At 39.4% G+C, this 24002-nt stretch overlaps 1 protein-coding gene and 1 long non-coding RNA gene across 7 annotated transcripts in view; one reads left to right on the forward strand and one right to left on the reverse strand.

Moving 5' to 3' along the window:
- Positions 1-693: 693 nt before the first annotated feature.
- LOC121966102 (protein mono-ADP-ribosyltransferase PARP6) lies at positions 694-23165 on the forward strand. Of its 6 annotated transcripts, none has more exons than XM_042516377.2 (23): positions 699-1021; positions 2552-2710; positions 3275-3352; positions 5975-6069; positions 6376-6436; positions 6642-6732; positions 6907-6973; positions 7269-7418; positions 9187-9337; positions 9679-9810; positions 10035-10130; positions 10406-10498; positions 11422-11547; positions 11917-11979; positions 12229-12296; positions 13246-13294; positions 13440-13552; positions 14948-15020; positions 17228-17297; positions 18450-18529; positions 18906-18969; positions 19609-19693; positions 21250-23165. In XM_042516377.2, the coding sequence occupies exons 2-23, from the start codon at positions 2708-2710 to the stop codon at positions 21350-21352; spliced, it is 1911 nt and encodes a 636-aa protein (XP_042372311.1). In that variant the 5' UTR covers positions 699-1021; positions 2552-2707; the 3' UTR covers positions 21353-23165. The 6 variants fall into 6 exon arrangements, 5 of the variants coding, with proteins under 5 accessions (XP_042372311.1, XP_042372377.1, XP_087936268.1 ...); XM_042516443.2 differs by having other exon boundaries at positions 9757-9810; positions 11914-11979; XM_088080142.1 differs by having other exon boundaries at positions 6717-6732; positions 11914-11979.
- LOC148190447 (uncharacterized) overlaps positions 1036-24002 on the reverse strand; it is a 52800-nt gene continuing 29833 nt past the window's right edge. Inside the window, exons 2-4 of the long non-coding RNA XR_015777002.1 lie at positions 9622-9817; positions 8810-8915; positions 1036-1391 (exon numbers count right to left, since the gene is read on the reverse strand). This is a non-coding gene — a long non-coding RNA (uncharacterized LOC148190447). The remainder of the gene's footprint in view (positions 1392-8809; positions 8916-9621; positions 9818-24002) is intronic.

Here is a 24002-nt window from a genome sequence, read left to right on the forward strand (position 1 = left end):
CAACTATGCCAAACTGTTTCCCCATATTTATATTGTGCCATCAATGTCAGCGCCCTTTAATTTTGCTTTATTGTGTGCCAAATAATTATCAGAGGAGATCTCAATTTCCTTTTGAGCCACACACTGTTCAGACAGTTGGCCTGACACCTGTTCACTCTTCAGGTCAGTTCTTAAATAGATAGCTTGAGATAATGAGGGTAAAGACTGATTAGCTTAGAAGACTACTGCTTATTGTCTTACACATGCACACAATGACACTGTGTATTAAAGGTACAGAAGATATTTTTATAATGTTCCACTCATTTTTGAATATGTTTCTGAAATGTCACTGATACTTTTGTAATATATTTGGAATATTATATCATTTAAGCATATGGATTTGTGCATCAACACAGCATGCAGTGTAGCTACAGTGTAATGCACAAATGCAAATTTATGCTTCCTTTCTTTTTCTTTTTTTTTATTTTAATACATTTAAACAAGACATACAAGCTCTTGAAGATCAACCAGAAGCTGCATCCAAACCGTGAATGCACAGCAATAGACACTGACTTGTGCAATCACACACACTACACAAACACAGACAGGCAGACGCATCTACACAAGCAGAGCCATTTTTCCTCCATTTTTCCTCTTACTTCTCAGCAGCAGTGCAGTCAGCTGCAGGTCACATGACTGGCTTGCCTGGTCTCACAGTCACTGAGCATGCTCAGACCCCTCAGTGTTGTCAGGCAAAAATATAAGACAGCAGTAGCAGCAGAGATCTGCAATAGATAAACACACAGACTCTCACACACACCAGCTGGATTGCTTGCAGACACACACCACGCGCACAGAGGGACAGACGCTGAAGAATTGGGGGATTGTGGCTCTGGTTTCTTGAATTTCCGATTTTAATGGGCTTATTGTCATCTATCATTTCAGTGGAAAACAGCCATCGAGGAGAGAGAGGCAGGTGTGCCCTTTAAGAGGGGGAGCAGCTGAGGCAAGGACGGCAGCCGAGTCTCCATCCTCTGTGGAGGTAAGTGTGGATGGATGGGGTGGGGGGAGTGCTGAGTGTGGGGGGGAGGGGAAAATCCGCCTGACTGCATCTGTGTTTGTGTTAAATATCAGAAAGCGGAATGGGGACGGCGGTGGTGGATGTGTATGTGTACGTGTGTGTGTGAGTGTGTGTGTGTGTGTGTGTGTGTGTGTGTTGTGTTGGAGGCTCTATTGGTATGTGAGACGACAGAGGAGGCTATGGGGATGGCGAGGAGTGGGGGCGGTGGAGGGGTGTAGATGCTAGCAGGGTTGAGGACATCGCAGGGAAGCAGACGTAGAGATGAGGAGAGAAGCTGAAGTGGAGGATGGTAATGACGGGGGAGCCTTGCTTGATAGGATGCAGTTGATGTCTGCAATGGATTTAGGCAAGAATACGTAACACAAAAAAGGACACACATCCACAATCAGGATGAGAAAAAGCACAATATCATGATTATTTTGTCTCGACATGAAGATAATGGCCCAGTCTAAGGTAGAGATTAGCTTAGTGTACTGTGCTAGTCCAGCAAAAAAAAAGGAAATTAATAATTGGTGTTCATTTAATTATATTGACCTATAAATTGCATAGATGCCTTCATGTTGATGGTTTTGTAAAGGCAGTCTGCCCTGTAGTGCCAAGCTACATTGCCATCCAGTCTTTGTTTGCACACATCTCAGGATTCAGTGCTGATAGGAATTCTAATTCTAATTATTTTAGGTTAGAAATGCACCAGACTGTGTAAATAGTCGTTTTTAATTTGGTGCTGCCGTGTGAATGAAAAATGCGAGTTTTAAGTGTTTTTGAAAGGACCCATGCTCATTGTTTACATGTCTGACACAAAATGTAATGGGCCGCCATGAAATGCAGTGTAGCTGCCTCTGTTAAACCAGCAATGTTGTTTACCCCTCCAGCTTATCTTCTGATTTTTCCCTTATTTATCTGTGAATTGTATAAAATTCAAAACCATTTTTCTCACCATGACCCTAAAAAATCATTCATAGCCAACTACTATTATTTTTATTTAAAATCTGTTAAAAAACCCCCCCACAAAAAAACAGCCTTTAATATTGCAAATATTTAACACAGTGTGTCTACAATGTACCCTAACACAGGAAATTATGTGGCGCTTCAGTGATTTTTTTCTATTTATTTGCCAGGCAAATCAACAACATCAGTCTGACAATGCACTGACATCATTTGCTTCGTGTCTATAAAGGTGCGCCAGCCTTCGGTCTTTTGGTATTAATAGAGCAAGTTCCTGGAAAAAAATCACAACAAAACAAAGAGATGGATACATCCTGGTTACTGAACATACAGCACATATCTCCCACACATTCTCTCCACGGTGATTAATGCCACTCTGAAAGGAGGCAGAGATGGCTGTTGCTAGGATACATGGCAAGGTGAAGTGTGGACCGTTTAAAGAAAAGAGGAGGAGGGCACCGTTTACAAAGCATGGCATCACTGGAGATGGCCTCTGTGTTTCATGTTTTCTTCCCTTTGTTGAATTTTAATTTCTGTTTCTCCAAGGTTTTGCGGTCCTGAAGGGTGCGGGAAAGAGAGGCAGTCGGCCAGAGCTCTTCGGTTTTCTGTTCTCGTTCCCCTGCACCTGGAAATAGGCTGCAATGGTTGGCAGTATTCAAAGGCCTAAACCTGTCTGAGTGAGCCCTATGAACAGCAGACCCAATGGTAAGACAGCAAGGATTCTATTGGTGTTATTACTGCACACGATTCAGCTGTGTCATCCATTCCTGGCGTGTTTAAGATTTAGAAAGTGGTAAATTTGCTATAATTACATTGCTGTGGCTGCTCACAGAAGTGCAGACTCTCCAGTGATGTTGAAATATTGTATTAGCTTAATCTAATTACATAAAATAACTTCAATACTGTAGCTTTGTGCAACAGGACCTCCAGGCCTCCAAACTCTGCAGGAAATGACAAAAGACATGGCTATTTTTCTTAAAAAAAACAAAAAACAAAAAAAACATTTTTATTATCTCATCCTTTCTGACTGTCAGTTGCGTATTCTTTTGAAGGTTGTCAGAGAGTATCCTCTCTTTTGGAAATAAATCACGCCTCTTCCTTTCTCTCTTTGAGATGCTATATAAAGCAGTGTTTTGAAGCCTGGTGTTTTGAACGCGAGGCTAAATAGGGAGATGTGAGAAAGGATGTGAGATGAAAGGATGATAGAGAGAGGCTGCATTTTCTTTCCACTCCACTATAATGGCCTTTTCACAATGTGTGGGCCCACAGGACATCAAAGGCCAGTGTTGGACAGACGAGGAGTCGGACGGGGAGAACGAGTCAGAACAGTTCCTGTATGGCATTCAGGTACAGCACAGGCTACTGTATTACCCCTCTTACAGTAAAGCTATGTGTTTAATCTCATGTTTGTCAGGATATGGACATTTCTTTTTTTAGTAATTATGCTTTTGTCTTTGTCATTTGACGTTACTGCGACCTAAAATTATTTAAAAATGTGTTTTTCTTTTATTTATTTCAGTCAACAAAGAAATATAAAAAAGCTTCTTATAGGATGTGTTTTGCTGAGTTACGACTGCTACTGCTTTGGTATTTATGCAAAAAAAGCAGATAATAATTAATAAGGGTGGGCCTCACCACAATATACAATATACTATATAAATATATATATATATATAGTATATTGTGATATACTGTAATTTATTTACTTTTTTCTAAACTGCAAATTATGTCCCCAAAGGAGAACTTTGTCAACAGTTGTTTATCTAATGAGACAAAGTTTTCAGTCTATTCATCTCATTCCAGTCATTTTTATTGCAGCAAACTGTATCAAGTGGACTGAAAAAGCAAATGATTTAATTATTCTAGTGGGCTACCAAAAGTGTCATTTCTATTTATTATGTAATTGTGATACTATGCTGTATTGATTTTTTTCTCCTTTCCCTAATAATTGAACCATTTGACCATAAATAACCACTGCATATTTAACAGAAAACCAGCAACTTGTTTTCGAGATATTGTCATAGACCTATGTCAGTCAGTCAAGCGAAATATTTGACCTAATGCTCGCACCAGACAATGAATCAGGGGTCACCAAAATCATTCAGAATCATTCTTTTGGGGAATATGAATATTCAGACCAAATGTCATGGCAATGTGGTGAATTGCTTGAGTTGAGATATTTTGCTCTGGTGCAGAACAGATGGGCCAGCTGACTGACATTTCCATTTTAATGCCTTCCTGCTAGCAGGGCAAACATTTACATTCATCTGAAGCAGGAGGTTCGTTACAATTTAAGGCATGTGTCAATTTTTTACAGGGTTCTGGTCTGTGTTTCGTGATTTTTTTTGCAAACTGACAAAAGCAGATATGACTTTTTCCGCAAAAGTACAATACAGGTTTAGTACCATCACCCTGTGCGACCTAAAGTATCAGTCCCGAGTAACACTGTCAAATTCATTTCCGTGGCCGCCTTTTTATTTTATTATCTCATCTCATAAAATTCAATGCTTCACTTCCATAGAAGATCTTAATCTGTTAGTCATCCTTTTTTGCTGTTATCTTTCAAGTCCTGTGATTGAAATGTAAATCCAGTCTGGGACTTAAAACTCATTTTTATGCAAGGCAGAGAACATGAAAGCAGCGTAGTGAAGATAAGGATGAAAGTGTAGGATCTGTTCCACACACTCAGAGCCGAGGAGATGAGAGTCTGACTTCAAGTCTAGACACCAGGAACACGGATGACAAACTTGGGTCGACTATTATTATTAATACTTGATAATGCTATTTATGGAGAATAACAAATCTGCTGAGGTAACTACAGAATGTATTAAATGACAGGCTGAAAACCTAACACAGAAAAAAGCAGAGTTACGAAAAGATAGATGAAAGCTACAGATAAATCGTCATAAATAGCTAAGAGCAATGGATAAACTTTAGTAATACAATATGCAGTTTCATGTAACAAAATTGCCCTGAAGAACATCCAGTTTAAAATATATCTAGATTGATAAATAGATGAAAAATCTGTTTGTTTTATTCTAGTGTGAACTGTCCCTTTAAGATTATATGCAAAGGAACAGTGAGACATGCTATGCTGCATATATTTAATGGTAAGATGTTCCAAAATAGTAATAGTTGTCCAGCCGAAGGATGTTTTCCTCTTGGTTACCTGTCAACATTTTTCTGGAAGATGAATGTGGTAAATAAGGAAGGGGCTAATCTCTTCCAAATTCTGAATATTAAATCAGCATTGTGAAATTTAATACGATTTTCCCACTTAAGGAAACCAGATCTAGGAAGTATATTACAGAGCTATGATGTACGTTAGCTTGTTTAAATATATTAAACGTGAGAATATCATCGCATAGAAACAAATCTTAGCAGCTTCAAAATATAAAGTTTAAGATTGTCTTAAACTGAATGTTATTCAAAACAGTTTATGATGTAAAGTGGATGTTGTTACAATAATGTTTAATGAATGTTTGTGTATATCAACCATGCATCCATATCTTTTGCCAAAAAAAAATCAGTTTATCATTTTGCACTCTTCTGGTGTTACTTGTCCTCTATGTTTTAATGTGATTTTATATTATCATGTTTTAACTGCCTGTGCTGACTGCCTGCTTTTTACATGTCCTATTTTGCATGATGCTGGCCTTACTCCTCAAAGCCTTCTGTCCTGTTTAGCTGTTCATGTTTTATTTTCTCCGGTTCTAATTTAACTAATTTAATTCTTGCTTTAATGGCTAATTTAACACATTTGAAGTGACGATGAACAAAATGTTTTGTCCGTGAAAACGAGTGTTAAACATGTATTTTGAAACATGATGGGTGGTGTCATTAAAGGGTACTTGAATTAATCTGAGAGGGCTCTGGGGGTTCACTAGACAAAAAAAAAAAAGGTTGGGAACCACTGTAGCATGTCCTGTGCTATAGTTGTGTCCACTGTTAATATATTGTTTGTTACAGGGGAGCTGCGCTGCTGACCTGTACCGCCACCCTCAACTGGATGCAGATATTGAGGCAGTAAAAGATATCTACACAGACAGTGCTGTCTCTGTTAGGTACAGCACACACTCACCGTCACACACAGCTGTTTGAGACCTATTGTGAAAAATGTCGAAACAGCCAAAAAATCCAAGTGGTGGTATGATTCAGTCTGTTTGCGCTACTTAATTTGCCCTGCACTGCACAGGCACAGTTCAAAGATATTCTTGTATACATTTTAACTAGGCACTGACTGTTTCCAAAATAGGAAAAAATAACCCCTATTTTCTCCCTCAAGCGATAATGAGTTGAAAGGCTTGGAGTGTAATGCATCCCATTACTGGTGATAAATGAACTGTATCTGTTGTTGTGTCTCCGAACAGGGAGTACGGAACCATTGATGACGTGGACATCGATCTTCATATTAACATCAGTTTCTTAGATGTGAGTCAGCATTCCTCTCTCTCTGCACACGCCTCCTCCTTCTCTGCCCATTACTATTCCAACGTTGACATTTTGCAAAGTAACACATCATTTATAATGCATCGTGTGCTCATAATTTATTCATGTAATGAGAAATGGCCCTAATTAGGATGCTAACTCTGTATATTTGTGTGTATGTGTGTATGTGTGTGTGTGTCTGACTCAGGAGGAGGTTGCGACAGCTTGGAAAGTTATCAGAACAGAGCCCATTATTCTGAGACTGCGCTTTTCTCTTTCTCAGTACCTCGATGGACCTGGTGAGTAAAGATGTCAGTGTGGATGTTGGTTTTCTGGGAGGGACTTTAGGTATTTGTGCCACTCACTGAGCGTGGGAGGTGAGTACAATATGTGCTATACAAGAGGGAGAGTGCAACAAAGAGTGCGTGAGTGTATTTTTGCACTGTGTAATAATGTTAGTCATCTTTACTCAGAGCCGTCAGTAGAAGTGTTCCAGCCCTCCAATAAAGAAGGCTTCAGCCTCGGCCTGCAGCTCAAAAAGTAAGTCACGTCATCTATTGTACTGAGCACCTCTGATGTTTTATAGTGAATTGTACGGAGTGGATTTCATTATTTCGCCTCCGTTTCCTATTAAAAGTGACATGTTGCGTAACTAAATGTGCTACATCAGAAATACAAATCATTATTTTTTCAACCTCTGGTTGACTGTTCAACCCAGACAAGATAATACTGCACAACAACATCAAAAAGAAGCTGATTCTTTTGAGTCCTCTGCTGTCTGCCAGGTTCGCTCACATATTTTCCTACTTCAATTTCCTTGTTTGTAACACGACAGGATCCTGAGCACGTTCACCTCACAGCAGTGGAAGCACCTCAGTAATGAGTTCCTCAAGGCCCAGCAGGAGAAGAGGCACAGCTGGTTCAAAGCCGGAGGAACCATCAAGAAGTTCCGTGCCGGGCTCAGCATCTTCTCCCCCATACCCAAGTAGGTCTCTTTCTCACTGTGTATCTCTTTTAAGACATCTACACAACTAACCCATGTTTCATATACAACATAAGCACATTTTAGGCTTTTCGTTGACACTCAAATAAGTTACAATTTTCACAATAACAAACATTGGCCAATGATAATGCAAGTATATTTTCATTTCAGTGAAAAATCAGCTCGGCTGTAGTTTCCAGCAATGGAGCTCAATTGTTATACTATGATTGTGTTGCTTGTTTTGGTTGCTTATGTCTAAAAATGCTGTTTTTGTTTTTGGCATAACATCTGCAGAATGTTCTTGCAGCGTTCCATGGTAGGTAGATATTTAAAAGTTTTTAAATGTCCATGTCTTAAACGTGGACAGCCCTTTCTAGAACCAGTGTTTGGTTTGCCCATTCTGGGCTACTGTAGAGACATGGTGAGCAACATGGCGGACTCCAAGGATGAGGACCCGCTCCTTGTGTAGATATAAAGGGCTCATTCTAAGGTACCAAAAACAAAACAATTCATATTTTCAGGTGATTTTACACTAAAGAACACTGCACCTTGAATTATCATTTAGAGATAGCTCAATAATGCTGATGAACGATTACTTCTACGAATTAGAATAGTATTTAATCTGTACTTTGTCACAAATGCCTTGTGCAGGAAATATCCTGTCTCGTAGGGAATGATATCTGCAGTTTTATTTGATTTACGTTATTGTATTTATTACTTTTAAATTATGTTGCTATTTTATGTCTATCCTTTGTCTTTCTTCTTTGTTCTTCTGTAAATCACTTGGAGATGTTTGATATAGAAAAGTGCTTATATGAAAACATTTACTCACATACAAGTGAGCTCTTTTCCCAAGACTGAAGATTGTTGGAAGATAGTGAAGATAGTGAAGGAAATACTGCAAAGTTTTGTCTGCGAAAGATGAACTGTGGCAAAGAAGACAGGCAGGGAAAAGGAATCTCTGACAACACATGTTGCAGACTGACTTAAACTCGGAATTTGACAATCTCAACCAATTTCCCAAGGGGGGAAGAACTCTTCTCGGCCTCTGTCTTACTCTGCCATGCTTTGACAGTTATGGGTGCTCTGGGATTGAATCTCGGCACACTCGACGGAGGTCAGCCTCACTAACTACTTGGCTGTCTTGACATCATCACAACCTGACAGGAGATTCATGTCAAGTGTGTACATGGATGATACACTGAGAGTGATGGTAGAAGTGAGCACTGGTTCTTGTGTATTAACAGTTAGTGACGTGGAGCTACTGCCCAAACAGATATGAGTTGTCAGAGCTAGTACTTTACTGTAGTGTGAGTGTGTATTTCTGTCACTATAAAATTACCCAGGTACTAACCATGTTAAGACATTGCAATGCTGGGTTCCCAGTAGCTCACCTGGTAGTGCAGGCACTCCATGTACAAGAGGCTTTGTCCTTGCTGCAGCGGCCATGGGTTCGACTCCATCCCCCCTCTCTCTCCTCCTCTCACGTTATCATCAGTCCTGTCAAATAAAGGGAAAACCCCAAAAATTAATCTTAAAAAAAGACTTTGCAATGTTATCATAGAAGGTTGTAGCTGGGGAAATGTTGCAAAGGATATTATTGATAATTGAGGTTTTACTCAAAGTAATAATAAGCAAAATATCTGATTTGGCCTTTCAAGCTAAAACCTTTACTGTGTAATTTTTTTTACAAAGACATGGACTACAGCATCTCACCATAGAAAAATGTTTGAAGTAAAAGGCATAAATTGTGTCTCTCTTTTTTTTCTAGGTCTCCAAGTTTTCCTCTGATCCAAGACACAGTTTTAAAAGGGAAGCTGAGTGTCCCTGAGCTGAGAGTGACGCGCCTGATGAATCGCTCTATCTCGTGTACCATGAAGAACCCCAAAGGGGAGCTCTTCAGCTATCCACCAAACAGCCAGGTCAGTGCAAATATGGACAAATCAGCACACGTGCATCTGTCAGATTTGGAATTAAAAACCTTACAGTTTAAATTTTAACATTGGCATTAACAAAATTGTCCTCCAACTTATTTTCTCACTCACATGTCAAATTCACACAAATCAATTCTACAAAATATTAACCGATGAATGCTGTTTTTAAGGCACTGTATATTTTTGTTTTAATCCACTGTGATCCACTCTGACCCTCTTCTCAGTCACCCGCCACCTGCACTGTTCCCACCTGAGCCTTTCCTTACCCTTACCGTAACATGGCTGCTACGCCGTTTCCCATAATGCTTTGTCTTCACTTGACTCATCAGACTGTGGCTGTCCCGGCGGCCAGGGCCCCTGCGCAGATTACCACGAGGCAGCTGATTGAATTGTTTTTCTCATCCCAGGCGGGCGGCCACTGCAAGAACATCCCCACCTTGGAGTATGGCTTCTTAGTGCAGGTTAGGCCTAAAGGAGATATGAGTGTCTGCTGTTAGCTGACAGTGACAAAGGGCATTGCCCACAGTGCATTGTTGTGCTAGGACCTCGTAAGCCAGTCGTAACTGCAGTGCAGCATTGAAGTTGTGTGAAAATTCTGCTGGCAGATTAGCTTTTATGCCTTCATATGGCAGTACAGGAGGTGGGAGTGATAACTGGGGACACCACTGTGCTTTTCTCCACACAGATAATGAAGTACTCAGAGCAGAGGATCCCCACGCTCAACGAGTACTGTGTGGTGTGTGACGAACAGCACGTCTTTCAGAATGGATCCATGCTGAAGGTATTGGAGATGAGAAAGAGTAACACAGAGTACAGATTTAGAAACCATTCTGTATTACTCAAAAAAAAACCGTTATGAATAGCATGTACATGATGTTTTCTCTCTCTATTAGTAATAAGATCCTGTTAATGGATTTTTCATCAGTGTAGTGGTGAGGGAGCAAGATTAAGAGTGAGAACAAGAGTTTGTGTCAGTATGTGTGTGTAGATAATGTAGTATAAATTCAAATGAGTGTGTTTCCGTCTCTTTTTGTCTGTGTGTGTGTGTTTGTATAGCCGGCTGTGTGCACCAGGGAGCTGTGTGTGTTCTCTTTCTACACTCTTGGTGTGATGTCCGGAGCTGCAGAGGAAGTGGCCACTGGAGCAGAGGTGACAACAACACAACAGACACCATATGATATAATTCAGATCATTATCTCTGTCAGGCTGAAGCCACTTGTGTGTGTATCTGTCTGTCCACAGCTAATTTCACAAACTACTGGCCCAATTAACCTAAAATTTTGTGTGCGCATCTATGGCTGTATGTTCAAGGACCTCTTGTGGTTGTGGGGATTCACAGTTGTTGAAAAAGCTGTTTCATGACTATTTTATACCTTCATTGATTGTTGACTTCTTACTCCCCTTAACCAGCTGGTAAGGGCCACAAGTCATCAACCAAATTACGTAGCAAAAGTATTGAGCAAAAGGCATTTCCAAATAATAATCTAAAAACAACACGCCTTACCTAGTTTGTTGCAGACCACATGTTAGCCTTTGTTGTGGCTTAAAAGCTGACAGCCAAAGAAAGTTGGTGTCATTTTGAACCTAAGCATCTGCAGATTAATTCCATATCTGATGTGTTATGATCCACTAAACTTAGGCACGATATGAGATTAAAAAAATCTCTGGAAGAATAGGGAGCTGACGAGATTTGCCGCGATCACGTCACCACGAGGCTGAAATGCAGCCAACTGGTACTCTAGCTGATCTGCAATCTACTGAGTGCACTTCTCTAGTTTGCATAGTTTTTCCTGCAATAAATCAGCCTTATTCACCCTAAATTCCCTTGCACCTTAAATTAAAACATTACAGCCTAACATATACGTAAGAATGCAAAATGTTGTCAAACAGTGACACATTTGATTCGAGAGTCAGATGTGATGGCATTCATTTCTAGTTATTCTCTGCTTATATGTTTTCGGAAGTGAGGCAGGCTAAAAAAAGAAAGAGTCAATAAAAGACTCAAAATGAGTCGATGACATCATCACATACAGTAAAGTCATAAAATGTAAATGTAAAATCCCTCTCTACAGGTGGTGGATCTACTTGTGGCTATGTGTCGAGCTGCCCTCGAGTCACCCCGTAAGAGCATCATCTTTGAGCCCTATCCATCAGTCGTTGACCCCAATGACCCCAAAACTCTGGCCTTCAACCCAAAGGTCAGTATCCTCAATACTAGAAATGTGATCACTAACTAAATTAGTGCACACATTTCAGTCCAAGATTACATCAATTCGTGACAACACAACTCCTGTTCAGTTAAAAACTACTGCTACTGACTGAACAAAATTATTCACAAACTAAAAGCATGACATTATATAACAGTAATGCTTAAGATAATGTTATTAGTAGCATCTTTGAAGTATTGTGCCATGACTATTGTCTTTTTCATGAGATGAAAGAGAAGAATTCAAAATTGATCATATTTGGACTAACTTTCACCTTTACTAGTGATTTTAGATGTCTGTATGTTGTTCCCTCTCTCATTGCATACAATGGATGTTTGGCTCAACCGATGAACACAGAAGAAGAATTATGAAAGACTGCAGAAAGCACTGGACAGCGTCATGTCTATTCGGGAAATGACCCAGGTACAAGGAGGAGATGGTGGGGAAAGAAGGGAAGGGCCACAGTGGATCCAGATTGCAGCTGGATAATGTTTAAGATATGATCCAGAATTTTTTTTTGTTTAAAGTAAGATAATCCATTCTGTATCCACCCCATGACTGAAATTTATCTAGATCCAAGTATTTTATCATTTGGATTTAGACAAAAAAAAAAGTGAAAAAAAAACAACAACCTGAAAACAACACATGCTTGTGTATTTTTTTTTTTTCTAGGGCTCATATCTAGAGATCAAGAAACAGATGGACAAACTTGACCCTTTGGCCCATCCTCTGCTACAGTGGTGAGTCAAGAGGATCTGTTGAAAAAATAGATTTACACTGCTATGCTTGTTGACAGGATTTTACTTCTTTTCAGAAAATAATAAACGGCATGACTGATATGTAGAGAGCATACCTAACTTGATCATGGACACCGCAGTAATGCTTGTGGGCTTATGCCACATAGGCCTTATTTATGGAGGACATTTTGACATTTCAAAGCAGGACAAGCAAAGCTATAAATAATAAACTTAAAGAGTTGCTTCAAAAATTTTCAACCTGTTAATCAGTTTGGTGTGAAAATATGCAGGTTCTATGCATGCTTAAATGACTGTTTATTGATGAAATCTGGTGGGTTTGGCAATTGCAATTTCGGGGCTTTTTGTGGTTAAACAAAAAGAATATTACTTTTTGACAAAAAGTTCTGTCTTTTGGAAATCTTTCCATTATGTTATCAGACGCTTTTTCATACCAATCTGGGCATGCCAGTGGCAAAAACAGGCACTTTTAGTGGACGTAAATTGATGGTGCGCACATGCCCGATTGGTTACACTGCAGTCTTTTTTGCCCTGTCAGCTGCAGCCCTGTCACTCAATATTGGACCAGTTTAAAAAATTGTTATTCCCATGAGTCCCTTAGACACAAAAGCATGGGAAAATAGGATCCAGGCTGAAAATACCAAAGCTACCCTTAAATGATGGCTGAATTCCATTTGGCTGGTCTCATGGTTCTGCTTTTGTATCATGTTGGCTCACTGTCACACTATCTTGGCATACTAGGATGCTTGAATAGAGCGGAGTCATTGTTAATGTTATTACTAACACCTGTGCTTTTTTTCCTGCTTTGACAACTTAAAATAACTTATGCACTATATAAATAAAAAAAAAAACATTGTGTTTCAAGCAAAGTAGTAGCACAATGGTTGGTACAGATTTTTTTTTTTAAAATTATCTTCTCTCTGTCTTTTTGCAGGATTATTTCCAGTAACAGGTCTCATATCGTCAAGCTGCCTCTGAGTAGGGTAGGAAACCAGAATGACATCCCCTCAAGTGTCCTATATCAAATTAGTGCCCTACTACTGCAACATTATCACACTTAATGGTTAATACTCACTCTGTCTATCTGTCTCCTCCTCTCACTTGTCCTTTATGATCTCATTTTGATAGCAACTGAAATTCATGCACACCTCCCACCAGTTCCTACTGCTCAGCAGCCCCCCGGCCAAGGAGGCTCGTTTCCGCACTGCCAAGAAGCTTTATGGCAGCACCTTTGCCTTCCAGTGAGTCCACTTTGTTCCTCTCATTAGCTGACACAGCATTCATGCAATCGAAGCTCTATGTTTCCTTCGAAGGACTACTTTGGAGCTTAAAGCTCGTAAAGCTACAGTTGCAGACTTAAAATCATTTAGGCTGTCATAAAATATCAGAGAATAATTTGCAGTTATTATATTGTTAAGCTTGCGGCTGTTGGGCAAATATAATGTGAGAAATCGCAGACTGTAAATAATAGATCTCAAATCAAGCATAGTCACTAAAATGCATGCATAATTTAGCATAACAGCAGTACACTCTGTCAAACATGAACACGTCTCAGTGTAACACCTGGTCATTATGTTGCGGATGGAGAAGCCACTCTAGCAGATTTTTATGGAACCATAACAAACAACAGCACAGAGCAGTGGCCATTCTCTTGGACACAGAAACCACCTTGCTAAGCCAGCACATGGAGCCAGCAATATCTGTGAGATCGAGATTTGTACTGTAGCAGATGGGGCTTTGCTGAATATTTTAGATACACACGGCCCATCTGGGCACTCGGCGGGTACAGCTAACACATGAGCAGTCCTAGCAGTCTTTCTTTACGCTACAAATTTAATCATTTTCAGCAGGAAATGCCAAATTTTGTATGTCAGCTTGGCTGCCATCAATTTATATTGATATAAATAGAAACATAGAAAATATAAATACATGTTAAGAGCCAGTTCAGTGACAATCTGTGAGATTTACAAGGGAATCCAAAAACAGCTGATATGTGAAAAATAAAAAACTTTTCTGTAGACTTTGGGAAACAAGAACATACTGCTTCAAAAGTGTAAAAATAACAGCACTTGTGACACTGCTGTGACTGCTGAATTTTATTTTAAGACAGTCCAGATACCTGCGCCGGGAGATTAGATAACCCATCTTGTGCTAAAAGACAGCAGTGATGGGTTGTCATCTTTGATCTTCATCCTTTCATACTTTTTTTTGTGTGAGATTGTTTAAATGATAAATTTGGCACTCTATGATGATGTAACAGAATGTCCCAAAATGTCCATGCACAAAAAGTATAAATAGATGACTATAGCGGCTCATTTATGATTGGCCGACTTGAATCTTCTCTCTTCATGAAATTCTAATATCAGGCTTTACCAAACACTTCTAAAATGATAAAAATTTTTTACAGTAGTAATTCAAGTCATTTTTAAGCACAGTTAATAATATAAAATAGAAGTAAAAGTCCATTTGCTGATTGCCTTTCAGTGAATCGAAGGTCAGAGAAAAAGCGCCTCAGTATTAGTTTGAACAGCGTGGATCTGGCCCGCTGCACTCTAAGATCCACGCTGTTTACATTCACACAGCACTTTGTTTTATCTCTTCTTTCTCATGTCTCCCTCTCTCTACACTTGCTCTAGTGGTTCCCATATAGAGAACTGGCACTCTGTTCTGAGAAATGGACTAGTCAATGCTTCTTATACCAAACTGCAGGTACGTAACCCTGGCAGTTGGCTGGAAATTTACGATGCATCTCCTCTCGGACAGTAAACCTGCTCTCTGACAGAGCAGGCTCGCTGTCCGGCTGATTCATTTTTGCAGTTAATGGATGCCAGCTTCCCTTTCGTCAGCTTTTGCAATTGGCATTTTAGCGAGCGGGGCACACAGGGCAGTTTTTTTCCTGGCCAATGTCGGCCGCCATCTTTCTGCCGCCGACAGCAGCAGACAGCATGTCTCTTCCTGTTGCGAGACAAAGGGAGGGGCTGTGGTGTCGGCTGTGATGTCAGGAGGCTGCCTGCGTGCCCTGTTAGGGTTAACCACCTAGAGCACTGAGTAGGCTAGGTCTGAAGCTGGAGGATGCAAAGGACAAGCTCCATGGTAGTGAGTATAGACTTCCTGTGGGTGAAAAAGAAGGGCTTCCAATAAAAAGGTCAGTAACTGGCACCACTCATTATCCATTCAGACTAGGGTCAAATAGCAGCTTCAGTTATTTAAAGAGTTTATTTAACCTTTTGAAACCTGAGCAAATTTGTTTGATTTCTCAAAAAAAACATGGGAAGAAGGCAAAGAGCAAATTAACAAGACAAGGCCCAACAATTAGCAAGAAAATATTAAAAAGTTACAAGAAAATTAGCTTAAAAATAAGCACAAAGCAAAAAAAGAAAAGTGAAAACAAATGACCCTTAAATAAGCTGCTTAAAAATTGAGAAAACAAAACCATTTTTATCTCTTTTTTAATTTAATATTTAGGATATATAAGTTAAAAAAAATAAGTAAATAAATTTCAGGTCATTTTCTTGTCATCTTTTACTAATTTCTTGCCATTTGTCAGACATTCCTTGACAAGTTGCTCACTGCGCCTTTTACCCATATTTTTTTTCTAAAGAAATCAAACAAATTTGCTCAGGTTTCGAGGGGTTAAACATCTTGTAAAAGGCATCTGAACGCAGCACAAGAAATCTGCTGTCGATCAAGGTTTCAAAGGGTTAAACCTAGTTTATACTAGATGGGTACAACTGGCTGAAATGGGGCCATAAAAATGGTTCCAAGGCAGAAGCATCCACCTGCATCCTTATATCATTATGCCCCAGCTGCCGTTGCTCTTTGTGACCCAGGTGTGTTAAAGATAAATAAATAATAAAACAAGAAAAGAAGAAGCGAGCACTAGAGGGCGCAGGATTGTCTCATTTGCACACTATGGTGGCTAATGACTGCTCACAGATACAGCTGCATGTCCTGAAAATAGATGAAAAAAAAAATTAAATGTGAAATCTCAAGGATCTTTGAATCGTTCATGTCATCCGTGATTGCTCTATCATGCTGATGTGTTTCATTTACGCGTCTTTGTTCTCCAACTTTTTGAACTTTCCATCTTTGATCTTGCCTTGGTGCTCGTCTGCCTCCTCTTTCTCCTCTTCGTTTCACCTTGAGCATTGACACCCCCCCTTCCTCTGTCATTGTGTTTCACAGGAGGAGGAGGATGACTGAGTCTGCCTCCAGCTTCAGCCATCACACAAAACCTCTTGTCTATTGTTCCTTTTGATTTCTTCCAGATGTGCTACGTCCTGAACTCCATCTTCCCCACATTTCACTCCCAAACTATCAAGTTGCTCTTTGTTCTTCCTCTCATTTCTCCTCTGGTTTCGATGTGGCTTATGGACACCATTGTACACCTTTGGTCCTTCCGTGTTCCTCATCCTGGACATTCTTGTGTGTGGAGGCTCATCGTCATTATCCGTCATCCTCATACTAATCCATCTCTACCTTCATAAGACATGGTCTCATTTCAGCATTGCTTGAATATCTGAGCGTTTTATTCACAGATTTCACTCATATAATTCAAGAGCGTCACATGATCTTAACTGGACTACATTATGTTGTAAGGAGAAAATATGTTGGCAGGTTAAAGATGCGACTGTGGATTTTGGAAGTCACTTCAGATCACTGAATCTTCTCTTTCTTCACTCTTTGCAATCCACTGTCTTTGGATTGTATGGGAAGTATGCTTGGTTTGTGAGGTTTGTCAGGTAAACTGTAATAGAAACATATAAAACACTGACATGGTGTCCTGTGTTTTAACTAAATAAGGACTGGTATGTATTGTGCTGTATGCTTGAGTACACTGACGTGTGTGTAAGTGAGGCTGTCCTGTGCAACTGCTCAGTGACCCTTCCTTCCTTCCTGCTCTTTTCAAACCCAAGCTGCATGGGGCAGCGTATGGAAAGGGCATCTATCTGAGCCCCATCTCCAGCATATCTTTTGGATACTCAGGTAGGAACAGCTCCGTCCTTGCCACTCAGCCCCCTCTGGCCCCTCCCCCTCCCCTTTTATTCCACCACGTTGACTGCGTGTGTTTGTAACATGGCCTGATTATCATCCTGGAACACTTCATTTTCACTCGTGGGAGCTTTCCATGCTGTCGTGTTGTGCCGCTCTGTGTTGTGTGTCCGTTTTGGGTGCTGAGCCTTGGGCGTTTTTCTCTGAGCTTGTGTGCCATCTACCATACCATACATGATGTTGTGGCTGTGTAAAATGGAGCTGTTAGTGGATCTGTGTGTGTTACTTTGTACTTTGGTGGCTTATGATATTTTCTTTTCGTGGGGTGTGGTTGAAGAGACATTTAGCCTGTTCAGATTTAGATCCATTCCAACAGATGTAACTGTTTTAGGAAGTCTAGATTATTGATTACAGTCATTTGATTCTACCCAAATGCACAAACTTATGTAATCCATTTAAACCAATCAAAGTATTCCACATCATCTACAAAGGACTGCAATAGATCCACACGCCTTTTTGGGGCGCAGTGAGGCAAGGAGCAAGCGCAAGACACAGTCTATTAGTCTATTAATTATATTGTTAAAGTACATAATTTTATGTTTAAACAGTTTTTAAACTTAAATTGAAGTCCTTATCGTACTTTCCTTAGTGAATTTACAACGGAACACAATTTGACAGGTTGGTTTTGAGGTTCTACTATGGTTTCGGTGCTGGTTATGGGGACAAGAGGTCAGCAGGTTCTCAAAGGGGCCCTTAACAAGCTTCCAAGCAGTACCCGGTACCAATTATTCTAAGCTAAAGACTGACCTTGCTTGATTAAAACCAATAAAAACATACTTAAGTAGAAGGTAGAAATTATCAGAAGTTAAAAGTGTAATCTAAAGCACATTGTTTCGTAATAAAAACTTTAAAATATGATATTGATATTGAAAGCTGCAATCCATGTGACAGTTTAATTTCTAAATGTAGAAATATTCAGTAGGATTTTGGAACAACCTTCGTATGAAGGTTAGCACTGTGGGTAATAATTTGTCTCTGTACAAGGAGCTCAAGACCATTAGCGGAAGGTCTTTCACAGCTTGAGTGACTGGAGGTAAGGTCGTTGTGACTCAGGGTTTTTTGCTCTCTGTGTGCTGCTTCTTGCAGGAATGGGGAAAGGACAGCACCGCATGCCCACCAAAGATGAACTGGTGCAGCGATACAACCGCATGAACACCATACCACAGGTGAGCGATGTGGACATATTACACTCTCACATATAAAGAGATACCACATACAGTATTTTAAAAGACGGCTGGACACTATGAATCCAGTTTCCCATTATACACAAAGAGGATATGCAAATAAAGAAGTGAGAGACGTGGAGAATGATTGGAAGCCTTTAGAGAAATCAACACCGATTGCCAAATGAGGGCTGTTGCACAAAACACAGTGCATATTTTAGAATATTTTTTATTCTGATTTCAAATGTCTCTGTTAAACTATAAAACTCTGTTTCAGTGTTTGTAATTCTTAGTGACAGAACAGCCTTCTGGTTAGATCATGGTGTTTACTGCAGCAGCATGGTGGGACTTAACTGTTGTCTTGTTTTTTTTTCAATAGAGCCGTCCAATTCAATCAAGGTTTCTTCAGAGTCGAAATCTAAACTGCATCGCTCTGTGTGAAGGTAATAACAAGTAGAAGGTATCATAAATGTTAAGGATGAGATAATGGTTAATATGTGTCATTGGTCTATTTGCTAAACATATTTTGGTGTGTATCTGTCGCTCAACAAATATATATTGAAATAAAAACAATATAAATAAAAATATCAACAAATTATTATAGGAATGATTCGAATACACTGTTTTTAATGAAAACAACAGTCTCCTTTTACAAAAGAAAAGCCAAACATTAGGAGAATGTTATAAAGTCAAATCTTTAACACTGCAATAAAACTGGTTAGTGTGACTAAGTGTATTCATGTGCAGTTTTAAAAAAAGCCATAGCAATTATCATAATGTGATAGTTGTCAGCATCCTAACTAAAGAAAACAAAGATCTTAAAGCAGAACACCACCCTAAATTAACAATTCCATGGTCGAGGAAAGTTCAATCAATATTCGTGAACATAAGCTACTCTTTCTCAAAAAGAAGTAACCACAAACTTGTGACATCATCATGTAGTTTTGTATAATACCACAAACTACAGCAACACTGCGACTACAGTACAACCAACAATAATAATGATAGAATAACAAAACAAACTAAATACAAACTACCATTTCTAATGTCATGGTGAAGCACACTTCTCTCTTTCTCAACAGTTATCACATCGAAGGATCTGCAGAAACATGGGAACATCTGGGTGTGTCCAGTATCCGACCACGTCTGTACTCGCTTCTTTTTTGTGTAAGTATTCACAGCACCTTTAACTCCTCCATCATTTCTACAGAATAAATGCATCATTTTCAAGAAGCTGGTGTAGAGAACAGACAGCAAATTAGAAAAAAATAATAATAATCATCACACTTAAAATACTTTATCATTCAGGTTGCTTATTTTATAGTTGCAGATGATGAAGATGATTTAATGAAGAATTATGGTATATGCTGCAGCCGTTCCTCATTACTCATCACCATTTTAAATTAGCAGTGAATAAATTGTGCTGATGGCTGAGTGATGTTACTGCTCCACTATACTGGGTTCCTCTCAGGTCATAGCCTTTCAGTACAATGTTTTAAACTGTTTGGAGCTCAGCAAATAACACATGGCGGCCGTCCACACTGGCTGCTGATGTTACAGCTCTGAGTCCAAGCTTTGGAAACAGGCATTCACCAGATGGCAAAGTCTATTATCATGTCCACTGCTGTCTTCTGAGTTAGAAATTAGATTTGAGATGGCCTGCAATCAAATTTAAATAACAGCTAAATATAATTCAATTCTGAACTAGTGCTCAGCGTATGGTTGTGTTTTTCAGCTCGAAGAAATGATGACACGATTAGAATAAAAACAAGAAGATGTGTTGTGTCAGACCAAACAATGCCCTGTCTCAACTCACTTTAATTCACTTGCTTGCTAGACAAGAGCAACTCAAAGAGGCTCATTTTTTTTGTGTAAAAAGGCTATCTCTTGTCATTGTATCTTTGTATTATGGCTTGTTCGTGAGATAAGAGTAAACTGTAACTGTTTATATTTAAACTATGCCCCTTACCACCAAGTAATATTAAAATGAAGGGGATGAGGATGACAGGAGTGTAAAACTCAAAGATCCTGTGTGTAAGATTTACAGTGAACTGTTGTCAGAAATGGAATATAATATAATTAGTATGTTTTCTTAAGTGTATATTCACTAATCTACATAGTAGTGTACAGAATAGACAAAATAAACACTGGCTCTAAATAGAGCCATTTGTGCTTTTGTGTCGGACACCATAGCAAGAAATCCCTCAGTGGTGAGCAGCGTTGCAAAAACACTGATTTTTTAACATGAAACTGCTTTATTCAGTGTTTTTACCTGTTTAAATCAAGTGGTATATTTGTTTGGATGAGGAAGAGACCTCTGCAAATAATCTGGTTCCTGGTAAAAACCTCCTGAATGTCTGGATCTTAAGTTATCAGAAAAAAAAGGTGACACAATTTAACAGGTGCTGGGTTCGCAGTGTAGAAGAAATCCTGATTTGTAACGTGCAATTGCTTTTTACTGGTTTCAATCACAGGGTCTGTTTTTTTTTTTTGGAGAGGGAGAGACTTCTGCTCATAATTCATCTCTCCCTAAAAACCACACTGAAACACTGAAGGAATCTCAAACAGGAGTTTATGCGTGGATCATGGAAGAACTTTCAGCTGGTTCAGCAATCTGCGATCTACACTGCTAGCTGTCACTAAATCCCACACAGTGTTCTTCTCAACAGCAATTGATGAAAAGTTTAAAAAAGAAACCAAATTTCATCAATGTCTATGTGCAGGTATGAAGACGGCCAAGTAGGAGATGCCAACATCAACACCCAGGAGCCTAAGGTGCAAAAGGAAATCATGCGTGTGATTGGGACCCAGATCTACTCCAGCTAATGGCGGTTCTCCAGACATCTCTCTAGCGGAGGCACGCAGGCAGGCAGACAGCGAATGTTTGGGCGGGCTGACCTCAGGCCTGATACCGAAGGCCAGAGGAGCTCTTGAGCACATTATTTTTGAAGTTGTTTTGTTGTGGTCCTCTTGTTTTCCTTTTCCCTTCTTTGTTCCACATGCTCATTTAAGCTTCAGTTAGGTTAAACCTGGTTAAAGTCTGTCAGCTTTTTTCAGTTTTATGTCATTTACAGCAGAACTGTAACACACCGATGAAGAAAAAAAAAAAGGAAGTAGTCACTGGCATGGCTCTCCACACATACACACAGTGGGCTTTCTCCTCTCTTGCTGCACTTTTACTGATCCTTTGAACTAATTATCTCTATTTATCATTTCTCTTTGTGAATATCTAGTAAGAAAAAAAAGGAAAAGAATCATTCCGAACCATAATTAGATCCCTTTGTGGCAAATAAGTGATGGATTTACATGCACATAGAAGTTTGTTCTCTTATTGTGTTTGCAAAGGCATTATCTCCGATCCATTTATTTAATATTCTTTGACTAATGACATGAATTAAGGTCTGTGACATGGTTATCTGAGGGGCAAGCAGCACTCTGTCATTTTGTCCTTGTTCGCTCCCAGAATCCAATAAGCGAGGTGTGGCTTGAACGAAACTTACAAACACTTTAGGCACTTTGTTTTTGATAATATTATCAAATGTATTTTTTTCATAACAGAATTGAGACAGTCCTGATTGATTATGCACCTTCAAAACTCGTCAACCTCCAAACGTCAAACAGGAATTAAAAAAGAAAAGAAAAACTGACTGGATAGAAGTGACATAGCAGGCTCAACAAGGGTCATACAATGTTAAAAAACAAACAAACAATGGATTTAATCTGTGGACATGTTATATCTGTTGCCTATGTTGTATGTTCAAAAAAAAAAAAAAAAAAGACCACAATCTGTCGCGCGCCATCTTTTTGTTCAAGTAGCCATCACTTTTTCTCCAAGTGGTGGATAATCTCTTTGTGAACAAACTACACTTCCCATCAGATTCACAACTTACAAAAATCTACTGTACAGAAAATCATGGACAATTTTCCAAAACTATCTACTGACAGCATCCAGTCCAGGTGAGCTCACATCCTCCCAGCCCCAACCTGAGGGACACTGGATGTTATAGATCTGCATTAACTCTACGGTTTCACCCTGGAGAACGGCAACCTTGTATAGCTAATCAAAGTTTATCAGTTAGTCATGTACTGTATGTATGTATGTACGTGTGGGTTTGTATTTTCTTGACATTATACTAGACATTGCACTTATTCAACGTTTGCCTAAACTGGAGAAACAGACTGTCCTTGGACCTGCAGTAGACAACGAAAAGTGGTGAAAAAAAAGTATTTATGGAGTCAGCGAGATTATAATATCCAACATCTTAACCATGTCTGTACTGAGACTGGCTTTCAGTGTCTCCTGAAACTAAAACTTCTTACTGTTGAATGGACTCTGAGGCACTGAAAGAGAGCAAATTGTAAATAAGGACATTGGAGACCTCACTGAAATGTATTGCCCAGAAAGACATGGACATGTACAGCTTACTCATTGTGTCGTGGGGGGCTGTGATCAAAGCTGATGCCTGATTTTGCCAAGAGGTTTGAGCTGCGGGTCTCTTTGAGAATCTATTCTCTGTCTCCGGTAAGTGATGTTTTTGAAGATGATGTTGACAACAATGATGGTGATTATGACGATGATGATGAAAGGTGATGATGCAGGAAAAAAAAAAAGAATAAAGCCTGATTTTGCACAGTTTTACATACTGTCTCCTTTCTTTTGTTGTGTCACTGTGGAAAATAAGTGCGGCCATTAAATGTAGAATCGTTTATTGTTGCTGAGGCTTTGTACTACCACTATGGGCAGAAGGGGGCACCATTACTCCACCGACATACACGGACTGCTCGAGTCCTTTATGCTATTTGAAGTCCAGTCTGAAAATCAAATTCAAATTTCGAAACTGCGTATACTAAAAGAATGTTGTCTCTGGCTGGTAATATTACGTAAGATCCCTCTCACGCATTATTTGAAGAATATAAGCTTTTGCTATCACACAGGAGATTTAGAGTCCCACAGGCTCAATTGAACAGGTTGAGAAATTATTTTCTTCCTCAGTCTGTCAACCGTTTGCATCAAAGTATGGCCTCAAGTAGCCTCAATGTACCTGAGTATAACACTGAATGTAATAGGTAATGGGTATTATGTTGCACTGTATCTACTTTTTGTAATGTGTGTGGTGATTTGTAGCATTTATTGAATGATTTTGTTGTTTGATTGAGTGTTGTTTGTATTTTTGTATTTGTGTGAAACAGTTAATGTCCTGGGATGCAAGACATATTTCAGAAGTATTTCTAAAAGTAAACTGATATCTTCTATCTATCTAATCTAAATCAGACTTTCTCACCTATAATCATGGATGAATAGTGAATGAGCCTACCGGCACAGGCACAGGGGCACAAAATATCAGCAACCCCCTGGCCTTCATCTGCAAAAAGTCACTCAAATTACCAACCAGAAAGAGACGCTAAACAGTCACAAAGAGGCATAAAAAGATCAAAAACAAATACAAAATAACATCATAAATGAGCTAAACAACCA

Source organism: Plectropomus leopardus, chromosome 1 (assembly GCF_026936395.1).
Source record: "Plectropomus leopardus strain MGB_pleo_1.0 chromosome 1, ASM2693639v1, whole genome shotgun sequence".
In the NCBI taxonomy this organism is placed as follows: Eukaryota; Metazoa; Chordata; class Actinopteri; order Perciformes; family Serranidae; genus Plectropomus; species Plectropomus leopardus.